Source organism: Somniosus microcephalus, chromosome 9 (genome assembly GCF_052327205.1).
Source record: "Somniosus microcephalus isolate GS21.2 chromosome 9, FLI_Smic_1.0, whole genome shotgun sequence".
Taxonomy (NCBI): domain Eukaryota; kingdom Metazoa; phylum Chordata; class Chondrichthyes; order Squaliformes; family Somniosidae; genus Somniosus; species Somniosus microcephalus.
Genome location: NC_140995.1, coordinates 69,705,988 through 69,731,996, shown reverse-complemented (window position 1 = coordinate 69,731,996; position 26,009 = coordinate 69,705,988). Strand labels below are relative to the sequence as shown.

At 50.5% G+C, this 26,009-nt stretch overlaps 1 protein-coding gene across 2 annotated transcripts in view; it reads left to right on the top strand.

Moving 5' to 3' along the window:
• vit (vitrin) overlaps nucleotides 1–26,009 on the top strand; it is a 190,862-nt gene that overhangs the window by 45,547 nt on the left and 119,306 nt on the right. The window contains exons 3-9 of one of the 2 annotated variants that reach the window (XM_085996736.1): nucleotides 3,640–3,699; nucleotides 6,288–6,444; nucleotides 8,594–8,727; nucleotides 10,762–10,839; nucleotides 20,319–20,519; nucleotides 25,630–25,689; nucleotides 25,789–25,851. In XM_085996736.1, the coding sequence (XP_085852862.1) occupies nucleotides 3,640–3,699; nucleotides 6,288–6,444; nucleotides 8,594–8,727; nucleotides 10,762–10,839; nucleotides 20,319–20,519; nucleotides 25,630–25,689; nucleotides 25,789–25,851 (753 nt within the window). The remainder of the gene's footprint in view (nucleotides 1–3,639; nucleotides 3,700–6,287; nucleotides 6,445–8,593; nucleotides 8,728–10,761; nucleotides 10,840–20,318; nucleotides 20,520–25,629; nucleotides 25,690–25,788; nucleotides 25,852–26,009) is intronic. The other variant, XM_085996738.1, reaches the window with a different exon arrangement.

Below are 26,009 nucleotides of genomic sequence, written 5' to 3'. Positions count from 1 at the left end.
CAGCGCCTTGAGCCTGAGTTGGTGCTGCTTCATCTGAAAGTGGGAGGTGGAAGAGTGGCTTTAGCAAAAGGACAGCTTTGCTGAAAGGCATGCCAGATTGCGGCAAGGCTCTGACATGGCTGCACACTGAGGATGCATGCTGGCGGGGGGACCAAGTGGAAGGCAACAGGTGAAAAAGCTGAGAGTCTTACCCTCGCTGTCGGTAATGGGGTCGGCAGATGCCGTGGTCACAGGACCAGACAGACGTCCTCCAAGTATCTGGTGCACTCTCTCCTCCAGATCCGTGAGAGTGACCACTTGTGCAGGTCTGCCACTGGTTCGACCCTGCTCCTTTCGAATCATCGCCAGCTTGGCCTGCAGGGGAAAGAAGGGGAGGTTCTGTTACATGAGGCCTTGAGACCTCATCGCATGCCCCCCATGGTGCAAGACCCCTTACATCAGGCCTTGAGACATCATCGCATGCCCCCCATGGTGCAAGAGCCCTTACATCAGGCCTTGAGACCTCATCGCATGCCCCCCATGGTGCAAGAGCCCTTACATCAGGCCTTGAGACATCAGTCCATGTGTGTGCCCAGAAAGGGCCATGGGTGCATACTGACAGATGGCCAGTGGCGCATCATTGCAGCAGGGTGCCCGAAGTCAGCTGCAGATGGAGGGAAGCATAAGTTTGGTAAAGCACCACTTACCCTAACGATCCATGTGAGGTCGTTGAATTTCTTCCTGCACTGAACAGGGGTCCTGGTCGCCATGCTGCTGGAGTTGACCCTCACAGCAACCTCCCTCCAAGATCGTCGATAAGCCTTCTGATTCGGCCTCTTGCCATTATCCGGATACAGGACCTCTCGACGGTGTTCAACTGCAGCCACCAAGTGGTCCAGAGCCTCAGTCCTGAAGCGCTCTGCTCTCTGCCTAACCTTCTCCATGATGAACAAGTTTGTACCACCAGACAAGGGCGAGCGCCGAATCTGAGGCCTACAGGGCGTTGGGTGTTGAAGCTCAGGCTGACTGACCCACCCCTTTAAGAGCCGGCCGGCGCCTGGAGGTCTCGTGCTTTCCCGTAATTGAGTTCACCTGCGCTGCGCCCATCCACAGCGATATTGAGTAGCGCCTGACCTTTTGCGCCTTAAGAGCACCGTGCAACGGCTGATTTAGCGCCTCAATCCCCTTTGGGGGCGATGCAACCCAATATCGCGCCAGGCGGCGATAAGTTTCGTCTGGCTATAAACTTTGCGCATCGCCAGTTCTAACGCCTCAAGCGGGGCTATACCCAATTTCTAGGCCATTATGTGGTAAATTATCTCATTGCTGTTTGTGAGAGCTTGCTGTGCGCAAATTACCTGCTGCTTTTCCTACATTATAAGAGTGACTACAAAAGTACTTCATTGGCTGTAAAGCACTTTGGGATGTCCTGAGAATGTGAAAGGTGCTATAGAAATGCAAGGTCTTTGGAACTTATTTTCTTTCAGCCACTACTTGGGTTGAATAATTTAGATGATAATCCTTAGTACATCCTCAAAGAACTCTTGGCTCTTCTGAATGTTCAAGCAAAAACTGCTGCTTCCTTCATTTCTCTGATTTGCGATGACCAAACACAGGCACTTGAGGGTGAATATTCCGAATGTACGCTCCCGGCATGGAGTCCCGGTACCCTGGGAGCGTACAGCGGGAAATCACGGGACTGTGAACTTCCTTCCAATAATTTTCACCTGTAGAGTTCTGTCCATAAGACGAGCAAGGAAGCATGGCAAGGATCGCGGCGAGTAGTATCCATAAAATATTCCCATTTATTCCAGGTTGCAGGTCTAACAGGCAGCTGGTAGTTTACCAGGTGTGTGTTAGTAGGGGCTGTGGAATGACTACCAGCCTCTTGTTGTGCAGGTCGATGTGGAGCTTCAATCACTTAATGTATCTTCACATTGCAAGTAACATAGGCTCATCCGTATTATAACTTCCTGCTGCTGAATTCACATTTGTAAGACAGGTTTTGGTGAGTAACAGCCAGGTCTTTATTTTGTATTTCATTAATTTAATAAGGCAAACGTTACTGTAGTAACGTGGCGAGGAGCGCGCATGGCATTACCCAATACGCAGCCCTGGTGGGCGAGGAGCGTGCTTGGCATTTCTCAATACGCAACCCTGGTGGGCGAAGAGTGCACTTGGCATTTCCCAATATGCAGCCCTGGTGGGCGAGGAGCACGCTTGGCATTTCCCAATACACAGCCCTGGTGGGCAAGGAGCGCGCTTGGCATTTCCCAATACGCAGCCCTGGTGGGCGAGGAGCATGCTTGGCATTTCCCAATACGCAGCCCTGGTGGGCGAGGAGCGCGCTTGGCATTTCCCAATACACAGCCCCGGTGGGCGAGGTGCGCGCTTGGCATTTCCCAATACATAGCCCTGGTGGGCGAGGAGCGCGCTTGGCATTTCCCAATACATAGCCCTGGTGGGCGAGGAGCGCGCTTGGCATTTCCCAATACACAGCCCCGGTGGGCGAGGTGCGCGCTTGGCATTTCCCAATACATAGCCCTGGTGGGCGAGGAGCGCGCTTGGCATTTCCCAATACGCAGCCCTGGTGGGCGAGGAGCGCGCTTGGCATTTCCCAATACGCAGCCCTGGTGGGCGAGGAGCGCGCTTGGCTTTTCCCAATATGCAGCCCTGGTGGGCGAGGAGCGCGCTTGGCTTTTCCCAATATGCAGCCCTGGTGGGCGAGGAGCGTGCTTGGCATTTCCCAATACAAAGCCCTGGTGGGCAAGGAGCACACTTGGCACTTCCCAATACATAGCATTGGTGGGCGAGGAACGCGCTTGGCATTTCCCAATACACAGCCCTGGTGGGCGAGGAGCACGCTTGGCATTTCCCAATACACAGCCCTGGTGGGCGAGGAGCGCGCTTGGCATTTCCCAATACACAGCCCTGGTGGGCGAGGAGCGCGTTTGGCATTTCCCAATACACAGCCCTGGTGGGCGAGGAGCGCGCTTGGCTTTTCCCAATATGCAGCCCTGGTGGGCGAGGAGCGCGCTTGGCTTTTCCCAATATGCAGCCCTGGTGGGCGAGGAGCGCGCTTGGCATTTCCCAATACACAGCCCTGGTGGGCGAGGAGCGCGCTTGGCATTTCCCAATACACAGCCCTGGTGGGCGAGGAGCACGCTTGGCATTTCCCAATACACAGCCCTGGTGGGCGAGGAGCGCGCTTGGCATTTCCCAATACACAGCCCTGGTGGGCGAGGAGCGTGCTTGGCATTTCCCAATACACAGCCCTGGTGGGCAAGGAGCGCACTTGGCATTTCCCAATACACAGCCCTGGTGGGCGAGCAGTGCGCTTGGCATTCCCCAATTCACAGCCCTGGTGGGCGAGGAGTGCGCTTGGCATTCCCCAATTCACAGCCCTGGTGGGCAAGGAGTGCGCTTGGCATTCCCCAATTCACAGCCCTGGTGGGCGAGGAGCGCACTTGGCATTTCCCAATACGCAGCCCTGGTGGGCGATGAGCACGCTTGGCATTTCCCAATACACAGCCCTGCTGGGCGAGTAGCGCACCAGGATCGCGTGATCCTAAAACACACGTGTACGTTTGTTGCCGCAGTTTAGACAAGCTGAGGCAGAGTGAGTGTTGATGGTCTTTATTCTATCTCTTTTCTTCACAGTCCTGTTGCTGACTTTATCCGATGGCGTGAGAGAGAAGGGACGGAAGAGCAAAAGACCATGTAGGTGAACGGTTCTGACTGTGAGATGGGCCCACCATGCTACTGCTTCCTGCTGACCGAGTCCATCCAACTCCTTTCTCCTAAAAATAGCAAACCAAGCACTGCCGTTGATTTCTCGAGAACTGAGAGGTTATACATATCAGGAAAGATTGAACGGGCTGGGGTTCGTTTCCAGAGGGATAGAATTGAAAATCAGAGAAGTTATGTTAAACATGTATCGGACCTTGGTTAGACCACACTTGGAGTATAATGCATAGTTCTGGTCTCCATATTAGAAAAAGGATATAGAGGCACTGGAGAAGATGCAAAAAAGATTTACAAGGATGATACCTGAACTGAGAGGATATAACTATCAGGAAAGACTGAACAGGCTGGGGCTCTTTTCTCTGGAAAAGAGAAGACTGAAAGGTTACCTGATAGAGGTCTTTAAGATTATGAAGGGGTTTGATAGGGTGGAAGTGGAGAAGATGTTTTCACTTGTGGGGGAGTCCAAAACTAGGGGCCATAAATATAAGTTAATCACTAATAAATCCAATAGGGAATTCAGGAGAAACTTCTTTACCCAGAGAGTGGTGAGATTGTGGAACTTGTTACCACAGGGAGTAGTTGAGGCGAATAGGATAGATGTATTTAAGGGGAAGCTACATAAACACACAAGGGAGAAAGGAATAGAAGGTTATTCTGCTACGGTTAGATGAAGTAGGGTGGGTGGAGGCTCATGTGGAGCATAAACACTAGCCTGTTTCTGTGCTGTAAATTCTATGTAAACTGCCCATCCCTTGTTTATTCAATGATTCTGTAATGTACCAAAATAACACGGTGTATTTTCGGTTCAAATTGTATCTGAGTTCGTGCAAAACCCCATTTGCAGAGCAATAAAATTGTGTTGCAGTATTAGACACCGGCTAAAAGTATCAGTCTAGGCTGGACAGATAGATAGCCAAGGGAGGCTCCATACATCTGAAACAACTCTGCTCTCCTGACGATGCTACGGCTCAATGTTAATGACGCCCTTCAAAAAAGGGAAAAATGACAGCTACACAGAATAGTTTTAATGCCAAGAGGTCACATGGTAATGACAGTTGGGAAGGACCATTTGGCCCATATAAGTTTGGCCAGGAGCAACCTACACTCTCCACAGAATCTACTTGTTTCTTAAATACATCCAGGATTTCCCCCTCCACAAGGACCCCTTATGTTGAACACTCTTTGAGCAGAGAGGAAGTTCCAGGTATCAGCCCTATTACTAATCTGACCAGAACCAGACACAGTACTCAAGGTGGGTCTGACCAGAACTGGACACAGTGCTCAAGGTGGGTCAGAGCAGAACTGGACACAGTGCTCAAGGTGGGTCAGAGCAGAACTGGACACAGTGCTCAAGGTGGGTCAGAGCAGAACTGGACACAGTGCTCAAGATGGGTCAGAGCAGAACTGGACACAGTGCTCAAGGTGGGTCAGAGCAGAACTGGACACCGTGCTCAAGGTGGGTCTGACCAGAACTGGACACAGTGCTCAAGGTGGGTCAGAGCAGAACTGGACACAGTGCTCAAGGTGGGTCAGAGCAGAACTGGACACAGTGCTCAAGGTGGGTCAGAGCAGAACTAGACACTGCTCAAGGTGGGTCAGAGCAGAACTGGACACAGTGCTCAAGGTGGGCCAGAGCAGAACTGGACACAGTGCTCAAGGTGGGTCAGAGCAGAACTGGACACTGCTCAAGGTGGGTCAGAGCAGAACTGGACACAGTGCTCAAGGTGGGTCAGAGCAGAACTGGACACAGTGCTCAAGGTGGGTCAGACCAGAACTGGACACAGTGATCAAGGTGGGTCTGATAGAACTGGGCACAGAGCTCAAGGTGGGTCAGAGCAGAACTGGACGCAGTGCTCAAGGCAGGTCAGACCAGAACTGGACACAGTGCTCAAGGTGGGTCTGACCAGAAATGGAGACAGTGCTCAAGGTGGGTCTGATAGAACTGGACACCATGCTCAAGGTGTGTTTGATGGAACTGGACACAGTGCTCAAGGTGTGTCAGACCAGAACTGGACACAGTGCTCAAGGTGTGTCTGACAGAACTGGACACAGTGCTCAATTGGGTCTGACAGAACTGGACACAGTGCTCAAGGTGTGTCTGACAGAACTGGACACAGTGCTCAATTGGGTCTGACAGAACTGGACACAGTGCTCAAGGTGGGTCTGACAGAACTGGACACAGTGCTCAAGGCAGGTCTGGCAAAACTGGACACAGTGCTCAAGGTGGTTCAGACCAGAACTGGACACAGTGCTCCAGGTGAGTCTGACAGAACTGGACACAGTGATCAAGATGGGTCTGATAGAACTGGACACAGTGCTCAAGGTGGGTCTGACCAGAACTGGACACAGTGCACAAGGTGAGTCTGACAGAACTGGACACAGTGCTCAAGGTGAGTGACCAGAACTGGACACAGTGCTCCAGGTGAGTCTGGCAGAACGGGACACAGTGCTCGATCTGACCAGAGTTGTGTACAGGTTGGTTATGACTTCTTCTGACTTGTACCCTACTGTTATCGCTCTGTGGTTTGACTCTAAATGTCTGTTTGTGTTTACACCTCCAGCCGTGCCTCAGATAGACTGTGACATCAGAGCGGGCAAGATAAAGGTGTCTGAGTTTGTAGCGAGGTGCCCACCAGGATGTCTGGTCACAAAGCAGGCCGTGTGGGGCACTGACATCTACGCATCCGTTTCCAGTGTGTGCGGCGCAGCTATTCACAGGTCTACAGCTCTTCCGTTTCCATAATGCCCAAGTGGTTTTCAAAGTATAATTTTTCTCCTCAGCAACATGGTGTGTCGGCCATCTTGTCCTGGGCTGAGCCTACTTAGAATCATAGAATTCACCACCACAGAAGGAGGCCATTCGGCCCATTGTGCCTGTGCTCCCTTAGTTCACTAGATTGATTCCTGGGATGAGAGGGCTGTCCTATGAGGAGAGATTAAGTAGAATGGGCCTATACTCTCTGGAGTTTAGAAGAATGAGGGGTGATCTCATTGAAACATTAAAAAAATCTTAGAGGGCTTGGCAGGGTAGATCCTGAGATGTTGTTTCCCCAGGCTGGAGCGACTACAACTAGGGGTCATACTCTCAGAATAAGGGGTCAGCCATTTAAGACTGAAGTGAGGAGACATTTCTTCACTCAGATGGTTGTGAATCTTTGGAATTCTCTATCCCAGAGGGTTGTGGATGCTCCGTTGTTGAGTATATTCAAGACTGAGATCGATAGATTTTTGGGCACTAAGGGAATCAAGGGATATGGGGATCGGGCAGGAAAGTTGATGTAGAAGATCAGTCATGATCTTACTGAATGGCAGAGCAGGCTTGAGGGGTCGTAAGGCAGACTCCTGCTCCTATTTTGTATGTTCTTATGTTCTCTCTCTCTCTGAAAGAGCTCGCCCCTTAACCCATTCCCCTGCCCTTTCCCCATTCATCTCATTGCCCCTGTGCCCTCTCTCTGCCAGGAACCTAGTCCCATTCCTCTGCTCTCCCCGGCCCCTTTGTGTCCCATGATTTGGAAATGTTAGTTATTAATATTCATAAAGGTTTACGAATAATTTTTCATGATTAGGAAAGCAAATGTCACGAGTGAAGCCTTGATTCAACCGCCCTGGACAACCTCCTTTCACCCTCCCGTCGGGGTTGAATTTAACTGATCATAGCCATGTTGATGTTAATTGTTCAAGGACCACTCAACCGAAAATGATGGGGACCGCACCTGTGCTTTCCTGCTATGAGCTCTCGGTGGGTGAAGCTCCAATCTGGAACTCCTTCTTCAAAAAGCTGTTGAGGCTGGGGGTCAATTGAAAATTTCAAAACTGAGTGTGATAGATTTTTTTTGTTCGGCAAGGATATTCAGGGTTACGAAACCAAGGCAGGTAGATGGAGTTAACATACAGATCAGCCGTGACCAACTGAAATGTGTAGCGTGGTCTAATTGAATGGTGGAATAGGCTGAGGGGCTAAATGGCCTCCTCCTGTTCCTATGATCATGCATTTGGAAATTTGGCCCAGTTTGCTCACCCCTCCCTATCTCTGTAACCTCCTCCAGCCCTTCAACCCACCGAGATCTCTCCGCCTTTCTACCTCTCCTCCTTTAAGACGCTCCTTAAAACCTATCCCTTTGACCAAGCTTTTGGTCACCTGCCCTAATATCTCCTTAGGTGACTCGGTGTCGAAATTTGTTTGATAACGCTCCTATGAAGCTCCTTGGGATGTTTTACTTCGTTAAAGGCGCTATATAAATGCACGTTGTTGTTGTTGACTGCTATTCAGTCTGGTCCCGATACTGAGCAGTGATGTGAAATGGGTCCTTCTGCCTTCACAGCGCGCCAAAAAAAGCACACACCCTTTTACTTCCTCTTCATAATGTAATGTGTAACGCCAAGAAACTTCAAGGGCACACGGATAATATAACCACAAAGGTAGCCTGTCTTATCAACAACAACAACAACTTTATATAGCGCCATTAACGTCGTCAAACGTCCCAAGGTGTTTTGCAGGAGAGTTATCAAACAAAATTTAACACCGAGCCACATAAGGAGATATTACAACAGGCTAACAAAAGCTTGATAAAAGAGGCAGGTTTTAAGGAACATCTTAAAGGAGGAGAGAGAGGCGGAGAGGTTTAGGAAGGGAATTTCAGAGACTTGTGGCCTAGGCAGCTGAAGGCACGGCTGCCAATGGTGGAGCAATTAAAATCGGGGATGCTCAAGAGGCCAGAATTGGAGGAGCGCAGATATCTTGGAGGGTTGTAGCGCTAGAGGAGATTACAGAGATAGGGAGGGGCGAGGCCATGGAGGGATTTGAGAATGAGGATGAAAATTTTGAAATGGAGCAGGGAGTTGTTAACCTGCCCGTTTTCTGCTGCAGTGGGGTCATCAACAACGGCGGAGGAAAAATTCACGTGCGGAAGGTGCCCAGCAGCTCCAGTTACAAAGGGACCTTCTCCAATGGTGTTCGATCCCTGTCGCTACCCAGGTGGAGAGAGTCTTTCGTGGTGTCAGGTAATTGTTTCCAAGCTTTACATATAATTAACAAGCTCAGATTGAAGGTTCTATTTCACCCTCAACTTTGTCAGTCATCTGTTTGGCAGCAAGAATTGTGGGTAAAGTATGAGGGAGGGTTTTTCAGATGTGAGGCTCCTGGTGGGGCTCCTCCGTCAGCGGGAGAGCAGATCGGAGAGCCAGATGCAGAGGTCGATTCTAGCTCCTAATTGTCCAGTCATTACGATTAATGAGAAGGAAATGGAAGGGCCAAATCCCGATCTTTCGCACTCCCAGCGGACCAGGTTCCCCACCTGGAGTGACCTACCTTGTATATATTTAGCAGAGGAGCGCCCTTTAAGATTAACTTTGACCCGAGCTCTCCCTTCTTACAAACATTTCTTGCCAGAATCGAGCTGATCCTGATGAGCGTTTTGCATCCTTTTACTGGTTTGTAATCGGGCTAACCACTGGCTAACCTTCCTTGCTCAAACACCAAATAACTCAGGTTGCCAACTCCAGTTAGACATATTCCTGGAGGTTGCATCACATGCCCTCCCACCTCCAACTGCCACGTCCGGTCGAACTGCCTTTTTTCCCATCTCCATTACTTTTTATAACTAATAAATTAAAGTCTTCAAAGAAAATGATTGTTCTCTGGATATTTTGCTCACAGCAGTGTCCAGGGGATTATTTTTTAATTCCTGGTGACTCCAGAACAATCCTGGAGGGTTGGTAACCGGACAAATAATCCTGCTTTACCATGTGTGGCCATGAATCCTGGTTAGCTATCGCTGCCAACATCAAAATCATTGCTTTCATCCAGTTGGAAGCTCTCTCGCCCTCTGAAGGTCTAGGCTGACATTCCCAGTGCAGTACTGAGGGAGTGCTGCACTGTCGGAGATGCCGTTTTTTGGATAAGATGTTAAACCGAGACCCCATCTGCCCTCTCAGGTGGACGTAAAAGATCCCACGGCCGCTATTTTGAAGAAGAGCATGGGAGCTCTCCCCGGTGTCCTGGCCAATATTTATCCCTCAACCAACATCACTAAATACAGATTCACCTCATTTACTGTGTGGGGGATCTTGCTGTGTGCAAATTGGCTGCTGTGTTTCCTGCATCACAACACTTCAAAAGTAATCCATCAGTCATGAAGCGCTCTGGGACCCCTGAGGATTGGATAAAGCTTCTTCTTTCTTGTCAGCCAATTGTCAGCCCTGGTAGCGGCAGATAACCATGTTGCGATGTTGAAGTTAACGTTACGAGTCCGATGTTATGAGTCCGTGTTGCTGGCAGGGAGCCCTGCCCTCGAGCGGCAATCGGAAAATCGTAGGCCATACAATTCGCACCTGAATTTCCGTTTTGTGAGGCCAGAAAAAAAGAAAGACTTGCATTTATATATTGATTTCATGACCTCAGGAAATCCCAAATTGGCTCACAGCCAATGAAGTACTACTAACGTGGAGTCACCGTTGTAATGGAGGAAACGCAGCAGCCAATTTGCGCACAGCAAGCTCCCACAAACAGCAATGTGATAAATGGCCAGATAATCTTATTTTAGTGATGTTGATTGAGGGATAAATATTGGCCAGGACATCTCATCTGAAAGACGGCACGTCCGACAGTGCAGCACTCCCTCAGCACTGCATTGGGAGCGTCAGCCTGGATTTTGTGCTCAAAGTCTCTGGGGTGGGCCTATGAACCCAAAACTTCAGACCCTGAGGCAAGAGTGATACCCACTGAGCCACAGTATGGTGTGAGCCGCTGCCAATGTGGATATTGAGTCATTGAGTATATTCAAGGCTGAGATCGACAGACTTTTAGACTCATGGGGAATCAAGGGATATGGGGATCGGGCGGGAAAGTGGAGATGAGGTCGAAGATCAGCCATGACCTTATTGAATGGCAGAGCAGGCTCGAGGGGCCGTATGGCCTACTCCTGCTCCTAATTCTTATGTTCTTATGTCAATGTACCAACTGCACTCTGTACTCACCATGATGTCGGATCTCAGGAGCAGCCATTAACCAAATACCCCTTCTGCCTCTTCCTCTAGGGCCCAAACAACAGAAAGGAGTGACCTACCCCTCGATCCTTGAATTTCTGCCTTCAAGAACCTCGCGAATAAGGACCGGTAATTGTTTTGGCTTGGGACTGGTTGTCTGGGACACTAACAGCAAACTCTGTTAAATGCATTGTGCCAGTTAAACATCCTCTTATATACTTCATTAACATAATCTCACTGGAGGGGAGGGCGAGTTGTTCCGATGGCTCAGCTGGTGAGTGCAACGCCCCAGTATGGTACTGAGCCAACAGACCAGCAACATCCCAGATTCAGCCATGGTCTGTGTTGAGTTCGCGGAATGTCAGCTGTGTGTGCAGCAGGGGCAGAGGTGTAGATGCTTCAGTGCCCCTATGGCTAGGAAGGGGGCAAATATCAGCCACAGTTCCCATCGTTGCCTAGTAATCCGGAATAGGCACAATGTCCAAATGGCCGCGTTCTGTGTTGTAAGATTCTTGCTGGACAGGGCAGGTGTATGGGTGTTGGGAGAGGGCGGGAGTGGGGAAGATGAAACTGGTCAGCAACGATGCCCAACATGGCCGAACAGCTTGCCGCGAGGCTCTCAGGGTGTCGGGCGTGGTGCTGCAGGGCAGCTGGGGTCTGGGGCGGTGCATAATACGCTAAGAATCAGCAGCACGGCCGGGAGAGAATCTAGGGAGCCACTCCCGGCAAAGAGATGGGAAGCAGAACAGGAGAGAAACTCGCCCTTTGATAGTTGGGGTACTCTGGGGGGCAAGGGGAACATTTGAACAAAGCTATGGGGGGAAGGGGGTGAAGGGGAAACATTTGAACAAGGCCATGGCGGGGGGGAGGGGACATTTGAAGAAGGCCATGGGGGGGGGGGGGAACATTTGAACAAGGCCATGGGGGGGTGGAGGGGACATTTGAACAAGGCCATGGGGGGGGAGGGGACATTTGAACAAGGCCATGTTGGGGGGGGACATTTGAACAAGGCCATGGTGGGGGAGGGGACATTTGAACAAGGCCATGGTGGGGGGGGACATTTGAACAAAGCCATGGGGGGGGGGAGGGGACATTTGAACAAGGCCATGGGGGGGGGGACATTTGAACAAGGCCATGGGGGGGGGGGGGACATTTGAACAAGGCCATGGTGGGGGGGGACATTTGAACAAGGCCATGGGGGGGGGAGGGGACATTTGAACAAGGCCATGAGGGAGGGGACATTTGAACAAGGCCATGGGGGGGGAGGGGACATTTGAACAAGGCCATGGGGGGGGGGACATTTGAACAAGGCCATGGTGGGGGGGGGACATTTGAACAAAGCCATGGGGGGGGGGGGAGTGGACATTTGAACAAGGCCATGGGGGGGGACATTTGAACAAGGCCATGGGGGGGGAGGGGACATTTGAACAAGGCCATGGGGGGGGAAGGGGACATTTGAACAAGGCCATGGGGGGGAGGGGACATTTGAACAAGGCCATGGTGGGGGGGGACATTTGAACAAGGCCATGTTGGGGGAGGGGACATTTGAACAAGGCCATGGTGGGGGGGGACATTTGAACAAAGCCATGGGGGGGGGGAGGGGACATTTGAACAAGGCCATGGGGGGGGGACATTTGAACAAGGCCATGGGGGGGGGGGGGGACATTTGAACAAGGCCATGGGGGGGGAGGGGACATTTGAACAAGGCCATGGGGGGGGGGGAGGGGACATTTGAACAAGGCCATGGGGGGGGGGACATTTGAACAAGGCCATGGGGGGGGGAGGGGACATTTGAACAAGGCCATGGTGGGGGGGGACATTTCAACAAGGCCATGGTCGGGGGGGGACATTTGAACAAGGCCATGGGGGGGGAGGGGACATTTGAACAAGGCCATGGGGGGGGGGGACATTTGAACAAGGCCATGGTGGGGGGGGACATTTGAACAAGGCCATGGGGGGGGAGGGGACATTTGAACAAGGCCATGAGGGAGGGGACATTTGAACAAGGCCATGGGGGGGGAGGGGACATTTGAACAAGGCCATGGGGGGGGGGACATTTGAACAAGGCCATGGTGGGGGGGGACATTTGAACAAAGCCATGGGGGGGGGGGAGTGGACATTTGAACAAGGCCATGGGGGGGGACATTTGAACAAGGCCATGGGGGGGGAGGGGACATTTGAACAAGGCCATGGGGGGGAAGGGGACATTTGAACAAGGCCATGGGGGGGAGGGGACATTTGAACAAGGCCATGGTGGGGGGGGACATTTGAACAAGGCCATGGTCAGGGGGGGACATTTGAACAAGGCCATGGGTGGGGGGGGACATTTGAACAAGGCCATGGTGGGGGGGGACATTTGAACAAGGCCATTGGGGGGGGGGGGGGGAGGGGACATTTGAACAAGGCCATGGGGGGGTGGGGGAGGGTGTAAAGTCTGTAGGTATTATGACGAATTAATACACAGACTACAAGAGTAACTTTAACAGGACTTTACTATTCGAAGGTCAGGGCGAATCTGCCCAATAAATCCTGACACAGCACTTATATACCGGTGTGGTCACCGTCGGTATTACAGTATACAGCAGCCAAGATAAAGTAGTGCCACACCTAAAATAGTTCTCTTAAAGGTGGACGGTTACAAACAATAGTTCTCTTAAAGGTACAACAGTTACATACACTACAATCCTCCCTTTTTAGCTTACAACATACTTATTCCCCATTAACATAACATCATAACATATATACAACTTATGCAAAACAGTTCACAGATTCAGTCTCTCTGGAGGCTTCCTGACTCTGTCCGGATAACGCCTCGGTGGTGTAGTAGTTTTCGGCGGGGTAGTAGGTTCTTCTGGCAAGGTCGATTCGGCTTGAAGGACATTGTCAGGTTCATCTGATTCCAGTATTACCAGATCGGAGGTAGGTGCTCTGGGTATCTCTGCTTCAACATTAGCCGTGTAAGGTTGTGGAGTAGGTTGGTCCTTTGTGGATGACCCTATGATCTGGTCAACATGGCGCCTTATTATGCTGTCACCAATGTCCACGGTATACATCAGCGGCCCTAGCCTTTTCCCAATAGTTCCAGGCTGCCATTTCTCGGTACGGTAGTCCCGGGCCAAAACTTGTTGACCTACCTGAAAGGATCTAGTTGGCCTCTCATTCATGCCCTGAAATTGCCGGTTCTCTACGTCCCTTCTGACGTTTGGCTTAATCAAATCCAGCCGGCATCTTAGTCTTCTATTGAAAAACATCATGGCGGGAGTTTGGTTTGTGACCGCATGTGTTGCATTCCTGTACGCCAACAAGAAGTTATCTACCTTATGTTGTAGGTTGATGTCTTCATTACCCATGGCCTTTATGGCCTTCTTGAAGGTCTGGACAAACCTTTCAGCTAATCCATTGGTGGCGGGATGGTATGGGGCTGACGTGTAGTGCTTGACCCCATTCCTTTTTAAGACTTTCCTGAATTCTTCGGACACAAATTGCGGTCCATTATCAGAACAGATCTGTTCCGGCAGCCCATTCCTGGCAAATATGGTCCTTAATACTGTGATGGTTTTTTCCGTGGTGGTGGAGGACATCTTTATTACCTCCGGCCACTTGGAGTGTGCATCCACCGCGATTAGAAACATTGAGTCCATAAATGGACCAGCAAAGTCGACGTGTACCCTTTGCCAAGGAGATGAGGGCCACTCCCATGGATGCAGAGGAGCTTGTGGTGGCGCGTTTTGGACCTTCTGGCATCCTAGACAGCTCTTGGTTATTTCTTCGATGTCTCCATCAATACCTGGCCACCACACAAACGCTCTTGCTAGGTTCTTCATTTTCACTCCACCCAGATGCCCCTCGTGAAGCTCCTTTAGCACCTTCTGCTGAAGTTTGGGTGGAATCACCACTCTAGATCCACACATCAAGGTTCCTCGGCACACTGACAGCTGTTCTTTTCTTTGCGAAAATGCGGGCAGCGTTGGTTCGCCATGTGCTGGCCATCCCTCCACTGTTAAATCGTAGACTCGTGAGAGAGTCGGGTCATTTCTTGTTTCATTTTCGATCATCGAATTTGTTACTGGTAGACATTCCACTATGGATGAGTGGAACATCTCTACCGGGTCCACTGTAGCCGCCTCTTCTACTACTGGCAACGGTAGGCGCGATAACCCATCAGCATTTCCATGCTGTTTGGACCTTTTGTATTCGATGTCATATTGGTGTGCCCCAAGTAACACGGACCACCTCTGTAGCCTTTGCGCTGTCATAGTGGAAACGGCCTTGTTAGGGTTGAATATGGACACCAACGGCTGGTGGTCTGTCAGTAGTGTGAACTTCTTGCCCTGCAGGTAATGATTGAATTTCTTTACTCCCCACACAAGGCTGAGGGCCTCCCTATCTATCTGAGCATAATTTCGCTCAGCGGAGGTCAATGATCGGGACGCAAATGCGACTGGCCTTTCCGAGCCATTTGGTAACTTGTGTGAAAGTACTGCTCCAATTCCATAAGGGGAAGCATCACAAGCTAGACGAAGAGGTAACGTTGGGTTGAAATGAGCCAACACTTCCTCAGAGGTAATCAACGCCTTGCTTCTGCGAAAGGCCTTCTTACAGTCCTCGCTCCACTTCCATGGTACTTCTTTCCGCAACAGAGCATTCAGCGGATGCAGCACCGTGGATAGATTTGGCAGAAACTTGTGGTAATAATTAATCAACCCCAGAAACGGTCTCAACTGTGATACATTTTCCGGAGCGGGGGCCTTCACGACAGCTTCTATCTTGTCAGGTGACTTGTGCAGCCCCTCTTGGTCAATGACATGACCGCAGTACGAGATCCATTTCTGGAAGAACTCGCATTTCTGGCGATTAACTCGAAGGCCATATTCCTTCAACCTGGTGAGCACCAGTTTCAAATTTGTGAGGTGTTCCTCCTCGTCTTCTCCCGTAATCAGGATATCGTCCAAGTAACACTGCGTGCTTGGAATACCCTGTAAGACCTGCTCCATGGCCCTCTGCCAAATTGCTGGAGCCGAAGCTACTCCAAAAACCAGTCTATTATAACGATACAAGCCTCTGTGCGTGTTGATTGTGAGATACTGGCGCGACTTCCTCGACTTCCATTTGTAAGTATGCTTGTGCCAGGTCTCTATCTTGGTGAAGTGTTTCCCGCCAGACAATGAAGCAAAGATATCCTCAATCCACGGGAGCGGGTATTGTACCGTGTGAAGCACCGGATTAACTGTGATCTTGAAGTCTCCGCAGATACGGACCTTTCCCGGTCCCCCTGGCTTGTTACTTGATGAAGACTTCATGACGGGAACAATGGGCGTGGCCCACTCACTCCAGTCCACCTTAGACAGTACCCCTGAACGTTCAAGCTCTTCCAGTTCTGCCTCCACAGCAGGTCGTATCGCGTAAGGTACCGATCTGGCTTTGAAAAATTTTGGGCTTGCATGTTCTGCAATCTTGATTTTTGCTTTAATTCCTCTCAGTGTTCCCAGTCCTTGCTGGAATACCTCTTTAGCTTCGTCCAATATTCTGGACAACCGTTCAGGTTTGACATCTTCCTTTCCGGAATCTACCGTCATTGTGTTTAGTGAATGCCAGTCTATCTTTATTTTCCTGATCCACTCCCGTCCCAGAAGTGGTGGACCTCCCTTGGGCAGCACATACATGTCCATCCCTTGGTGATCTTTGTCCTTGTATCTCACCTTGACTTCTATCTTTCCGATGGGGTATACTCTGTGCCCCGTGTATGTCTGCAATACTATCTCCGTATCCCGTAGGGGAATATGTTTGAATAACTTTTTGTAATCTTGCTTATTCATGACCGTCAACGCCGATCTGGTGTCCACTTCCATCTTCACTTGGACTTTTGCAATCTGTAGTGTGACCCAGATAGTTTGTCGGTCAGCTTCTTTACTCACATTGTGAATCCTCAGACTACTCAGTTCCTTGCTGTTGGAGTCTGAGTCCGAATTCTGTTCATCTGGACTCTTCCCAGTCACCTTATGTACCTTTCTGTACTTCTTCTGCGGTGACTTTTTATTGCTGGTCTTCTTTCCTGCCCGGCATACCTTAGCTATGTGACCAAGCTTGCCACATTTTCTACATTCCTGGTTTTTAAACCAGCATTGGTTCTGGTCGTGTGTTGTCTTCCCACAACGATAACATTTCATTGTACCTGAAGTCATTTGATCCACACTGAGTACCGCTGTCTTCCGCTGCATTTCCGCCGTGCCTCTCGCTGCGGCTTCGTGCGATGCTGCAATAAGGACAGCCTTATCAAGTGTAAGATCGTTCTCTTCGAGCAGTCGTTTTTGTGTTCCTTCCTTCGACATCCCGCACACGAACTTGTCTCTCAGTGCCTCTGTCAGATTTACCCCAAACTGACAGTATTTTGCTAGCCTACGCAGTTCAACCAGGTACTCCACGTTGCTTTCCTCTTTTCGTTGTGTTCTCACGTAAACTTTTGATCGTTCCGCTAACATCAGCGGTGCGGGGTTAAAATGATCCTTCAGGACAGCAACAATATTAGCGAAAGACTGATCCGCCGGTTTAGCTGGTGATAGAAGATGCTTCAATAACCCGTATGTCTTCGCACCCATTGAGTTTAGTAAGGTTAGAGCTTTGTCATAATTTGCTATCTTATTGACCTTACAATATATCTCGATGCGTTCTACATACGTGGCCCAATCTTCCACATCGGAATCGAAACCGTTGATGTTACTACGCTTAGGCATCTTCACACTCTTCCTGAGAAACAACAACGAAATATTTCTTTAACTTTTTTTTTCAAAATGGCGGTTTTCCGCGCTTGTCTTCTTTCCCCGCCCACTTCCAAAATGGCGGTTTCCCGCTTCTGTCTTCTTCCCCCCTACTGGCGGCTTCCCGCGTTTCTTCCCCTGGCGGGAGGGGTAAGCTTTTCCCTCGGGCGACGACCGCTGGCTTTCGGGGTTCGCAGCCTGCGCGTCGGCTTCAGTGCGTTCCTTGTTCTCTTTTCTCGGCAGGGCAACCGGCGCTGGAGACAACCCGTTGACGGCAAACAGTTCCAGCCGCGGGCTGGATCTCGCTCAGTCTCCGGGGGTCGCAGCCTGCGCGTCGGCTTCAGTGCGTTCCTTGTTCCCTTTTCTCGGCAGGGCAACCGGCGCTGGGGACAACCCGTTGACGGCGAACAGTTCCAGCCGCGGGCTGGATCTCACTCGGGCTCTGTCTCTCCCGCTCGCTCGGGCTCTGTCTCTCCCTCAGCGGCTTCCAATCGCGCCTCCCAGCCCTCTCGCAGTCCGGTGCTTTCCTCCCCGGCTGCGGCTGAGTTCTCCGCGATTTATTTATTTTTATATCTTCCCGCGCCTTACGATCCCGGTCGCAGCGCTTCGTGGCCTCGGTAGCTGCCCGGCCTTTTTCGCCGGTCGCGGTCTAGCTGTCTCACGACGCCGTTGCGTCTCCCAGCCCGCTTGTACCGCGGCTTCCGTGCTCCACGCTGCCCCAGTCTCAGCACCTCTGGGCCCGACTTCTGTCCGGCTCCTTTCCCCCGACCGTGGTCGAGTTCACCGCCCTTATCCTCCGTTTACTTTTTTATTTTCCCTTTACTCACAGTCACCGTGGCCGACTTGCTTCTCGTGCTGATCGGCTCACTCACCACCGTGGCAGAAGGGACAATCAGTGCCTGTTGCTGATGGAAGGCTTCGTGTCTGAATTCTTCCTTCTTCCTTGCTCTGCAGACTCGAGTTTTCTCTCAGCAGAACGACGAGGGCGGTTGCCTCTTCTCGACGCTCGTTAACTGCTTCGGAAGTATTGTTGCCGCAGGGTAAGATCGAACTCGTCGCCACTGTAAAGTCTGTAGGTATTATGACGAATTAATACACAGACTACAAGAGTAACTTTAACAGGACTTTACTATTCGAAGGTCAGGGCGAATCTGCCCAATAAATCCTGACACAGCACTTATATACCGGTGTGGTCACCGTCGGTATTACAGTATACAGCAGCCAAGATAAAGTAGTGCCACACCTAAAATAGTTCTCTTAAAGGTGGACGGTTACATACAATAGTTCTCTTAAAGGTACAACAATTACATACACTACAGAGGGGACATTTGAACAAGGCCATGGTGGGGGGGGACATTTGAACAAAGCCATGGGGGGGGGGGGGGAGAGGGGACATTTGAACAAGGCCATGGGGGGGGGGACATTTGAACAAGGCCATGGGGGGGGAGGGGACATTTGAACAAGGCCATGGGGGGGGCAGGGGACATTTGAACAAGGCCATGGGGGGGGAAGGGGACATTTGAACAAGGCCATGGGGGGGGAGGGGACATTTGAACAAGGCCATGGGGGGGGGGACATTTGAACAAGGCCATGGGGGAGGGGACATTTGAACAAGTCCATGGTGAGGGGGACATTTGAACAAGGCCATGGGGGGGCACATTTGAACAAGGCCATGGTGGGGGGGGACATTTGAACAAGGCCATGGGGGGGGGGAGGGGACATTTGAACAAGGCCATGGGGGGGGAGGGGACATTTGAACAAGACCATGGGGGAGGGGACATTTGAACAAGGCCATGGGGGGGGGGGGGACATTTGAACAAGGCCATGGGGGGGGACATTTGAACAAGGCCATGGGGGAGGGGACATTTGAACAAGGCCATGGGGGGGACATTTGAACAAGGCCATGGGTGAGGGGACATTTGAACAAGGCCATGGGGGGGGACATTTGAACAAGGCCATGGGGGGGGGGGGACATTTGAACAAGGCCATGGGGGGGGAGGGGACATTTGAACAAGGCCATTGGGGGGGGGGGGACATTTGAACAAGGCCATGGGGGGGGTGGGGAGGGAACATTTGAACAAGGCCATGGGGGGGGGACATTTGAACAAGGCCATGGGGGGGGGACATTTGAACAAGGCCAGGGGGGGGGACATTTGAACAAGGTCATGGGGGGGGACATTTGAACAAGGCCATGGGGGGGGGACATTTGAACAAGGCCATGGGGGGGGGGAGGGGACATTTGAACAAGGCCATGGGGGGGAGGGGACATTTGAACAAGGCCATGGGGGTGGGGACATTTGAACAAGGCCATGGGGGAGGGGACATTTGAACAAGGCCATGGGGGGGGGGGGGACATTTGAACAAGGCCATGGGGGAGGGGACATTTGAACAAGAGCATGGGGGGGGAGGGGACATTTGAACAAGGCCATGGTGGGGGGGGACATTTGAACAAGGCCATGGGGGGGGGGGGAGGGGACATTTGAACAAGGCCATGGGGGGAGGGGACATTTGAACAAGGCCATGGGGGGGGGAGGGGACATTTGAACAAGGCCATGGGGGAGGGGACATTTGAACAAGGCCATGGCGGGGGGGGGCATTTGAACAAGGCCATGGGGGGGGAGGGGACATTTGAACAAGGCCATGGGGGGGGGACACATTTGAACAAGGCCATGGGGGGGAGGGGACATTTGAACAAGGCCATGGGGGGGAGGGGACATTTGAACAAGGCCATGGGGGGAGAGGACATTTGAACAAGGCCATGGGGAGGAGGCTCTTTATCCTTGCTGAACTCAAATTCAAAGGACACAATATTAACCTGTTTTTTTTTTCCCGGGTGTGGGGGGTTTGACGCAGAGAAGTTGAAGACCACCAGTGCACCAGCTCCCACTACCACTGCTACAACGCCCGAAGCAACCACCAGCACCACCACCATATGGCAGGCCAGAACACCTCGGCAGGTTCTACATGAAGCCACCGCTACCAAACTTCCTGAGCCAAGGACCATCGAACCAACCCGCATCTCTCGGCAGCTTCTGTTGGAAGTGCGGGATGCAGGTTAGTGACGCTGGGGAACTGAGGAATGCTTCAGAGGCTGGACTAGGGCCATAAAGGACCACAAAACACTAAAGGTTGGTTAAGAGCAGTCCCTCGGTACGTCCATTGTCTGGGCTCTGGTGGTAGCATGACGGAGTTTCGCTAACAGAAGGCCATCATTTATTCTGTGCAGAATCCCTGCCATTCCCTCTTTCGGCAAGGTCAAGGAACAGAGCAAGGATTGAAAGCTGTAGATCTCAGGGCATTGCTCTCTGCTCCACATTCATTTCGCAGTGAGATTTCGGCCTCCTTCCTCAGATCACACATCAAAGGTTGGGTCATCCACCTCGGAAACCATTCGATACCTGGAAGCCTCTGCAAAGCCACGATTAATACCAATGGCATGCGGCTTGTTTTCACTTCTAAATTATTCAACAATATAATTGCTAACACTTTCTCCTCTGAGTCAGAAGGTTGTGGGTTCAAGTCCCACTCCAGAGACTTGAGCACAAAATCTAGGCTGACACTGCAGTGCAGTGCTGAGGGAGTGCTGCTCTGTCGGAGGTGCCGTCTTTTGGATGAAATGTTAAACCGAGGCCCCGTCTGCTCTCTCAGGTGGACATAAAAGATCTCATGGCTCGATTTCGAGGAAGAGCAGGGGAGTTATCCCCGGTGTCCTGGCCAATATTTATCCCTCAACCAACATAACAAAAACAGATTATCTGGTCATTATTACATTACTGTTTGTGGGAGCTTGCTGTGTGCAAATTGGCTGCCACGTTTCCTCCTGTCCCCCATGACCTCCAGCACCTCGAAGGACAAAGGCAGCAAACGGTTGGAAAGTGATGCCCAGCAAGACCCTGAATTATCAGTTAAGGCGATACCCCCTTGTTCTGGACTCCCCCACCAGCTCAATATTCCGGGGAATAGAATCTTCAGGCGAGACAGGGGGGGGTGTAAAAGGGGAGGGGGTGTTGCAATATTAATTAAGGAGTCAATTACTGCTGTAAGGAGGGACGATATATTAGCGGGTTCCTCTAATGAGGCCATATGGGTAGAACTTAAAAACAAAAAGGGGGCAAGCACTTTGCTGGGAGTGTACTATAGGCCCCCGAACAGTCAGGGGGAGATAGAGGAACAGATATGTAGGCAAATCTCAGAGAAGTGCGAAAATAATAGGGTAATAATAGTGGGGGGTTTCAACTTCCCCAATATTAATTGGGATAGTCAGAGTGTGAAAGGCTTAGAGGGTGCAGAATTCTTAAAGTGCATCCAGGAGAGCTTTTTGAGCCAACATGTAGAAAGTCCTACAAGAGAGGGGGCGGTACTGGACCTAATTCTAGGGAATGTAGCCGGGCAAGTGGTGGAAGTGTCAGTAGGAGAGCATTTTGGCGACAGTGACCATAATTCGGTGAGATTTAAGGTGGTCATGGAAAAAGACAAAGATGGCCCGGAAATAAGGGTTCTAAATTGGGGGAAGGCCGATTTTAATATGATAAGGCAGGATCTGGCCAAAGTGGACTGGGAGCAGCTACTTATAGGAAAATCCACATCAAAACAGTGGGAGACTTTCAGAAGGGAAATAGAGAGAGTACAACGCCAACATGTTCCTGTAAAGGTCAAGGGTGGGACCAACAAGCAAAGGGAACCTTGGATGACAAGGGATATACAAAAATGCATTAGGAAAAAAAGGGGGGCTTTTGGCAATTACAAAAGACTAAAGACGGAGGAAGCCCTAGAGGAGTATAAAAAGTGCAGGGGCATACATAAAAGAGAAATTAGGAGGGCAAGGAGGGGCCATGAAATAACACTGGCGAGCAAAATAAAGGAAAATCCTAAGATGTTTTATAAATATATTAAGGGCAAGAGGATAACCAGGGAAAGGGTTGGGCCCATTAGGGACCAAAGTGGCAATCTGTGTGTAGAGCCAGATGATGTAGGCGGGGTTTTAAATGAATTTTTTGCATCTGTGTTCACTATGGAGAAAGACGATGTAGACATAGAAATCGGGCAAGGGGATTGTGACATACTTGAACATATTAGCATCGAGAGGGAGGAGGTACTAGCGGTTTTAGCAGGCCAAAAAGTGGATAAATCCCCAGGCCCGGACGAGATGTATCCCAGGCTGTTGTATGAGGCAAAGGAGGAGATTGCAGGGGCTCTGACACAAATTTTCAGAACCTCTCTGGCCACAGGGGATGTACCAGAGGACTGGAGAACAGCTAACGTAGTACCATTATTCAAGAAGGGTAGCAGGGATAAACCAGGGAATTACAGGCCAGTGAGTCTAACATCTGTGGTGGGGAAATTATTGGAAAAAATTCTGAGGGACAAAATTAATCTCCACTTGGAGAGGCAAGGATTAATCGGGGATAGTCAGCATGGCTTTGTCAAGGGTAAATCATGTCTAACAAATCTGATCGAATTTTTCGAGGGGGTGACTAGTGGGGTGGATGAGGGAAATGCTGTGGATGTGGTTTACATGGACTTCAGTAAAGCTTTTGACAAAGTCCCGCATAGGAGACTGGTCAAGAAGGTAAGAGCCCATGGGATCCAGGGTGCCTTGGCGCGTTGGATCCTAAACTGGCTGAGTGGCAGGAGGCAGAGGGTGATGGTCGAAGGTTGCTTTTGTGACTGGAAGCCTGTGTCCAGTGGGGTACCTCAGGGATCGGTGCTGGGTCCCTTATTGTTTGTGATCTACATAAATGATTTGGATGAAAATGTAAAAGGTATGATCAGTAAGTTCGCAGATGACACGAAAATTGGTGGGGTGGTAAATTGCGAGGAGGAAAGCCTCCGGCTACAGGACGATGGGCGGAGAAGTGGCAAATGGAATTTAACCCTGAAAAGTGCGAGGTGATGCATTTTGGACGGACAAATAAGGCAAGGGAATACACAATGAGTGGTAGGACCCTAGGAAGTACAGAGGGTCAGAGGGACCTTGGTGTACATGTACATAGATCCCTGAAGGCAGCGGAGCAGGTAGATAAGGTGGTTAAAAAGGCATATGGGATACTTGCCTTCATTAGCCGAGGCATAGAATATAAGAGCAGGGAGGTTATGATGGAGCTGTACAAAACGCTGGTGAGGCCACAGCTGGAGTACTGTGTGCAGTTCTGGTCGCCTCACTATAGGAAGGATATGATTGCTTTGGAGAGGGTGCAGAGAAGATTCACCAGGATGTTACCTGGGATGGAGCGCCTCAGCTATGAAGAGAGGCTGGACAGGCTGGAGTTGTTTTCCTTGGAGCAGAGAAGGCTGAGGGGGGACCTGATTGAGGTGTACAAAATAATGAGGGGCACAGATAGGGTAGATAAAGAGGAACATTTCCCCTTAGTGGGGGGGTCAATAACAAGGGGGCATAGATTCAGGGTAAGGGGCAGGAGATTTAGAGGGGATTTGAGGAGGAACTTTTTCACCCAGAGGGTGGTTGGAATGTGGAACTCAATGCCTGAAAGGGTGGTGGAGGCAGGAACCCTCACAACATTCAAGAAGCATTTGGATGAGCACTTGAAATGCCATTGCATACAAGGCTATGGACCAAATGCTGGAAAATGGGATTAGACTGGACAGGGATGGATGGGCGGCGCAGACACGATGGGCCGAAGGGCCTCTTTCTGTGCTGTAAAACTCTGACTCTATGACTCTATGACTCTAACAGAATGGTACTCTACCCACAATGCACTGTGAACAGTCATGGCGACAGACAAACACAGGGTCCAAAGGGGGTAACAGGCAGATCTTGGGGTTTTTTGTTCCCCCCAAGTGAGTGTAGAGTTTTACGAATCTCCTTTGCTTTTGGTTATAAATTAAACAGGAAGCCTGTTACTAAAACCCTAGCAGCTATCTATAGTCAAGGACAATCCTTTACAGAATATTAAGCAATCCTTTACAGAATATTAAGCAATATGTACATAGGGACAACTATACTTTTCATTGTCAGAAAAAGCAAATTTAATTAGGGCAGTGAGTTACAGCATCTCTTTTGCATACGTACACATATAACAAAAAATGCAAGGACTGAAGTTAAAGCTGTACTTTTTCAATGGGAGCAATTCAGACCCTTGATTTACATGCAAGGGAAATTCAGTTTATGTGTTGAGGAGAGGACAGGAATTATCAATAGTCTTTACTGTCCCCGTGGGATAGAATGTTTATAATAAAAGGTTTAGATTCCAGCCCTAGTTATAAGTAGCTTATAAAGGTCTGGTCTGAAGTATATGAGGGGGGACCTGATTGAGGTGTACAAAATGATGAGGGGCATCGATAGGGTGGATAAAGAGGAACTTTTCCCCTTAGTAGGGGGGTCAATAACAAGGGGGCATAGATTCAGGGTAAGGGGCAGGAGATTTAGAGGGGATTTGAGGAGGAACTTTTTCACCCAGAGGGTGGTTGGAATCTGGAACTCACTGCCTGAAAGGGTGGTGGAGGCAGGAACCCTCACAACATTCAAGAAGCATTTGGATGAGCACTTGAAATGCCATTGCATACAAGGTTATGGACCAAATGCTGGAAAATGGGATTAGACTGGACAGGGATTGATGGACGGCGCAGACACGATGAGCCGAAGGGCCTCTTTCTGTGCTGTAAAACTCTATGACTCTATGACCAGAGGAAAAAATGTCTCCCTATCAAATCCTGTAATCATCTTAAATACCTGAATTAGTTCACCCCTCAATCTTCTATACTCGAGGGAATATAAGCCTAGTCTATGCAGCCTGGTCTCATAATTTAACCCTTTTAGCCCCGGTATCATTCTGGTGAATCTGTGCTGCACCCCCTCCAAGGCCAATATATCCTTCCTGAGGTGCAGGGCCCAGAACTGAACACAGTACTCCAGACGGTGTCTAACCAGAGCTCCGTACAGCTGTAACATAACTTCCACCTCTTTGTATTCCAGCCCTCTTGAAATAAAAGCCAACACTTTATTAGTCCTTCTGATTATTTGTTGTACGTGCCTACTGGCTTTTAATGACTTGTATGGATTCCAGGTCACATCCTCTCTGCACATGGCAGAGGGCAGCAATCAGGTAGGCGGCTAATTAAGTTGCCGGCTGCCCTTTATCATTTGTCGCTGTTGGTTCCTGGCGCAATAAAAATCCCGACTCATGAAGTGACGTTTCCTTCGCAGCATTCCGCGGGTCAGCCATGTCCGAATTTACCAACAGGGACTACCGTCCGCCACACGCAGGTACCTCGCTCGCTCCGATCCTCCGTTCTCTTCATCCAATGTGCCAGTTTCCACGGGTTCGCACTGTGTAATGCTATACCCTGCTTTTGTCGCCACCAGGGGTCCACCGCCGGGAGCCTGTCATCGCGGTCCGCAGGACGGACAGCTCGGGCGCTGGTCTTGGTACGTTCGACCCGCACACTCTCACAACATGGTAGACAACCTCTCTCTCCCGCTTCTCCAGACGTCTTCCTTTTTTTGCACTCTTTCTTTCACCTTCCTTTTTCCTTTCTTTCTTTCTTTCTCTTTATTTTTTTCTTCCGTTCTGCAGAGAGCCGCAC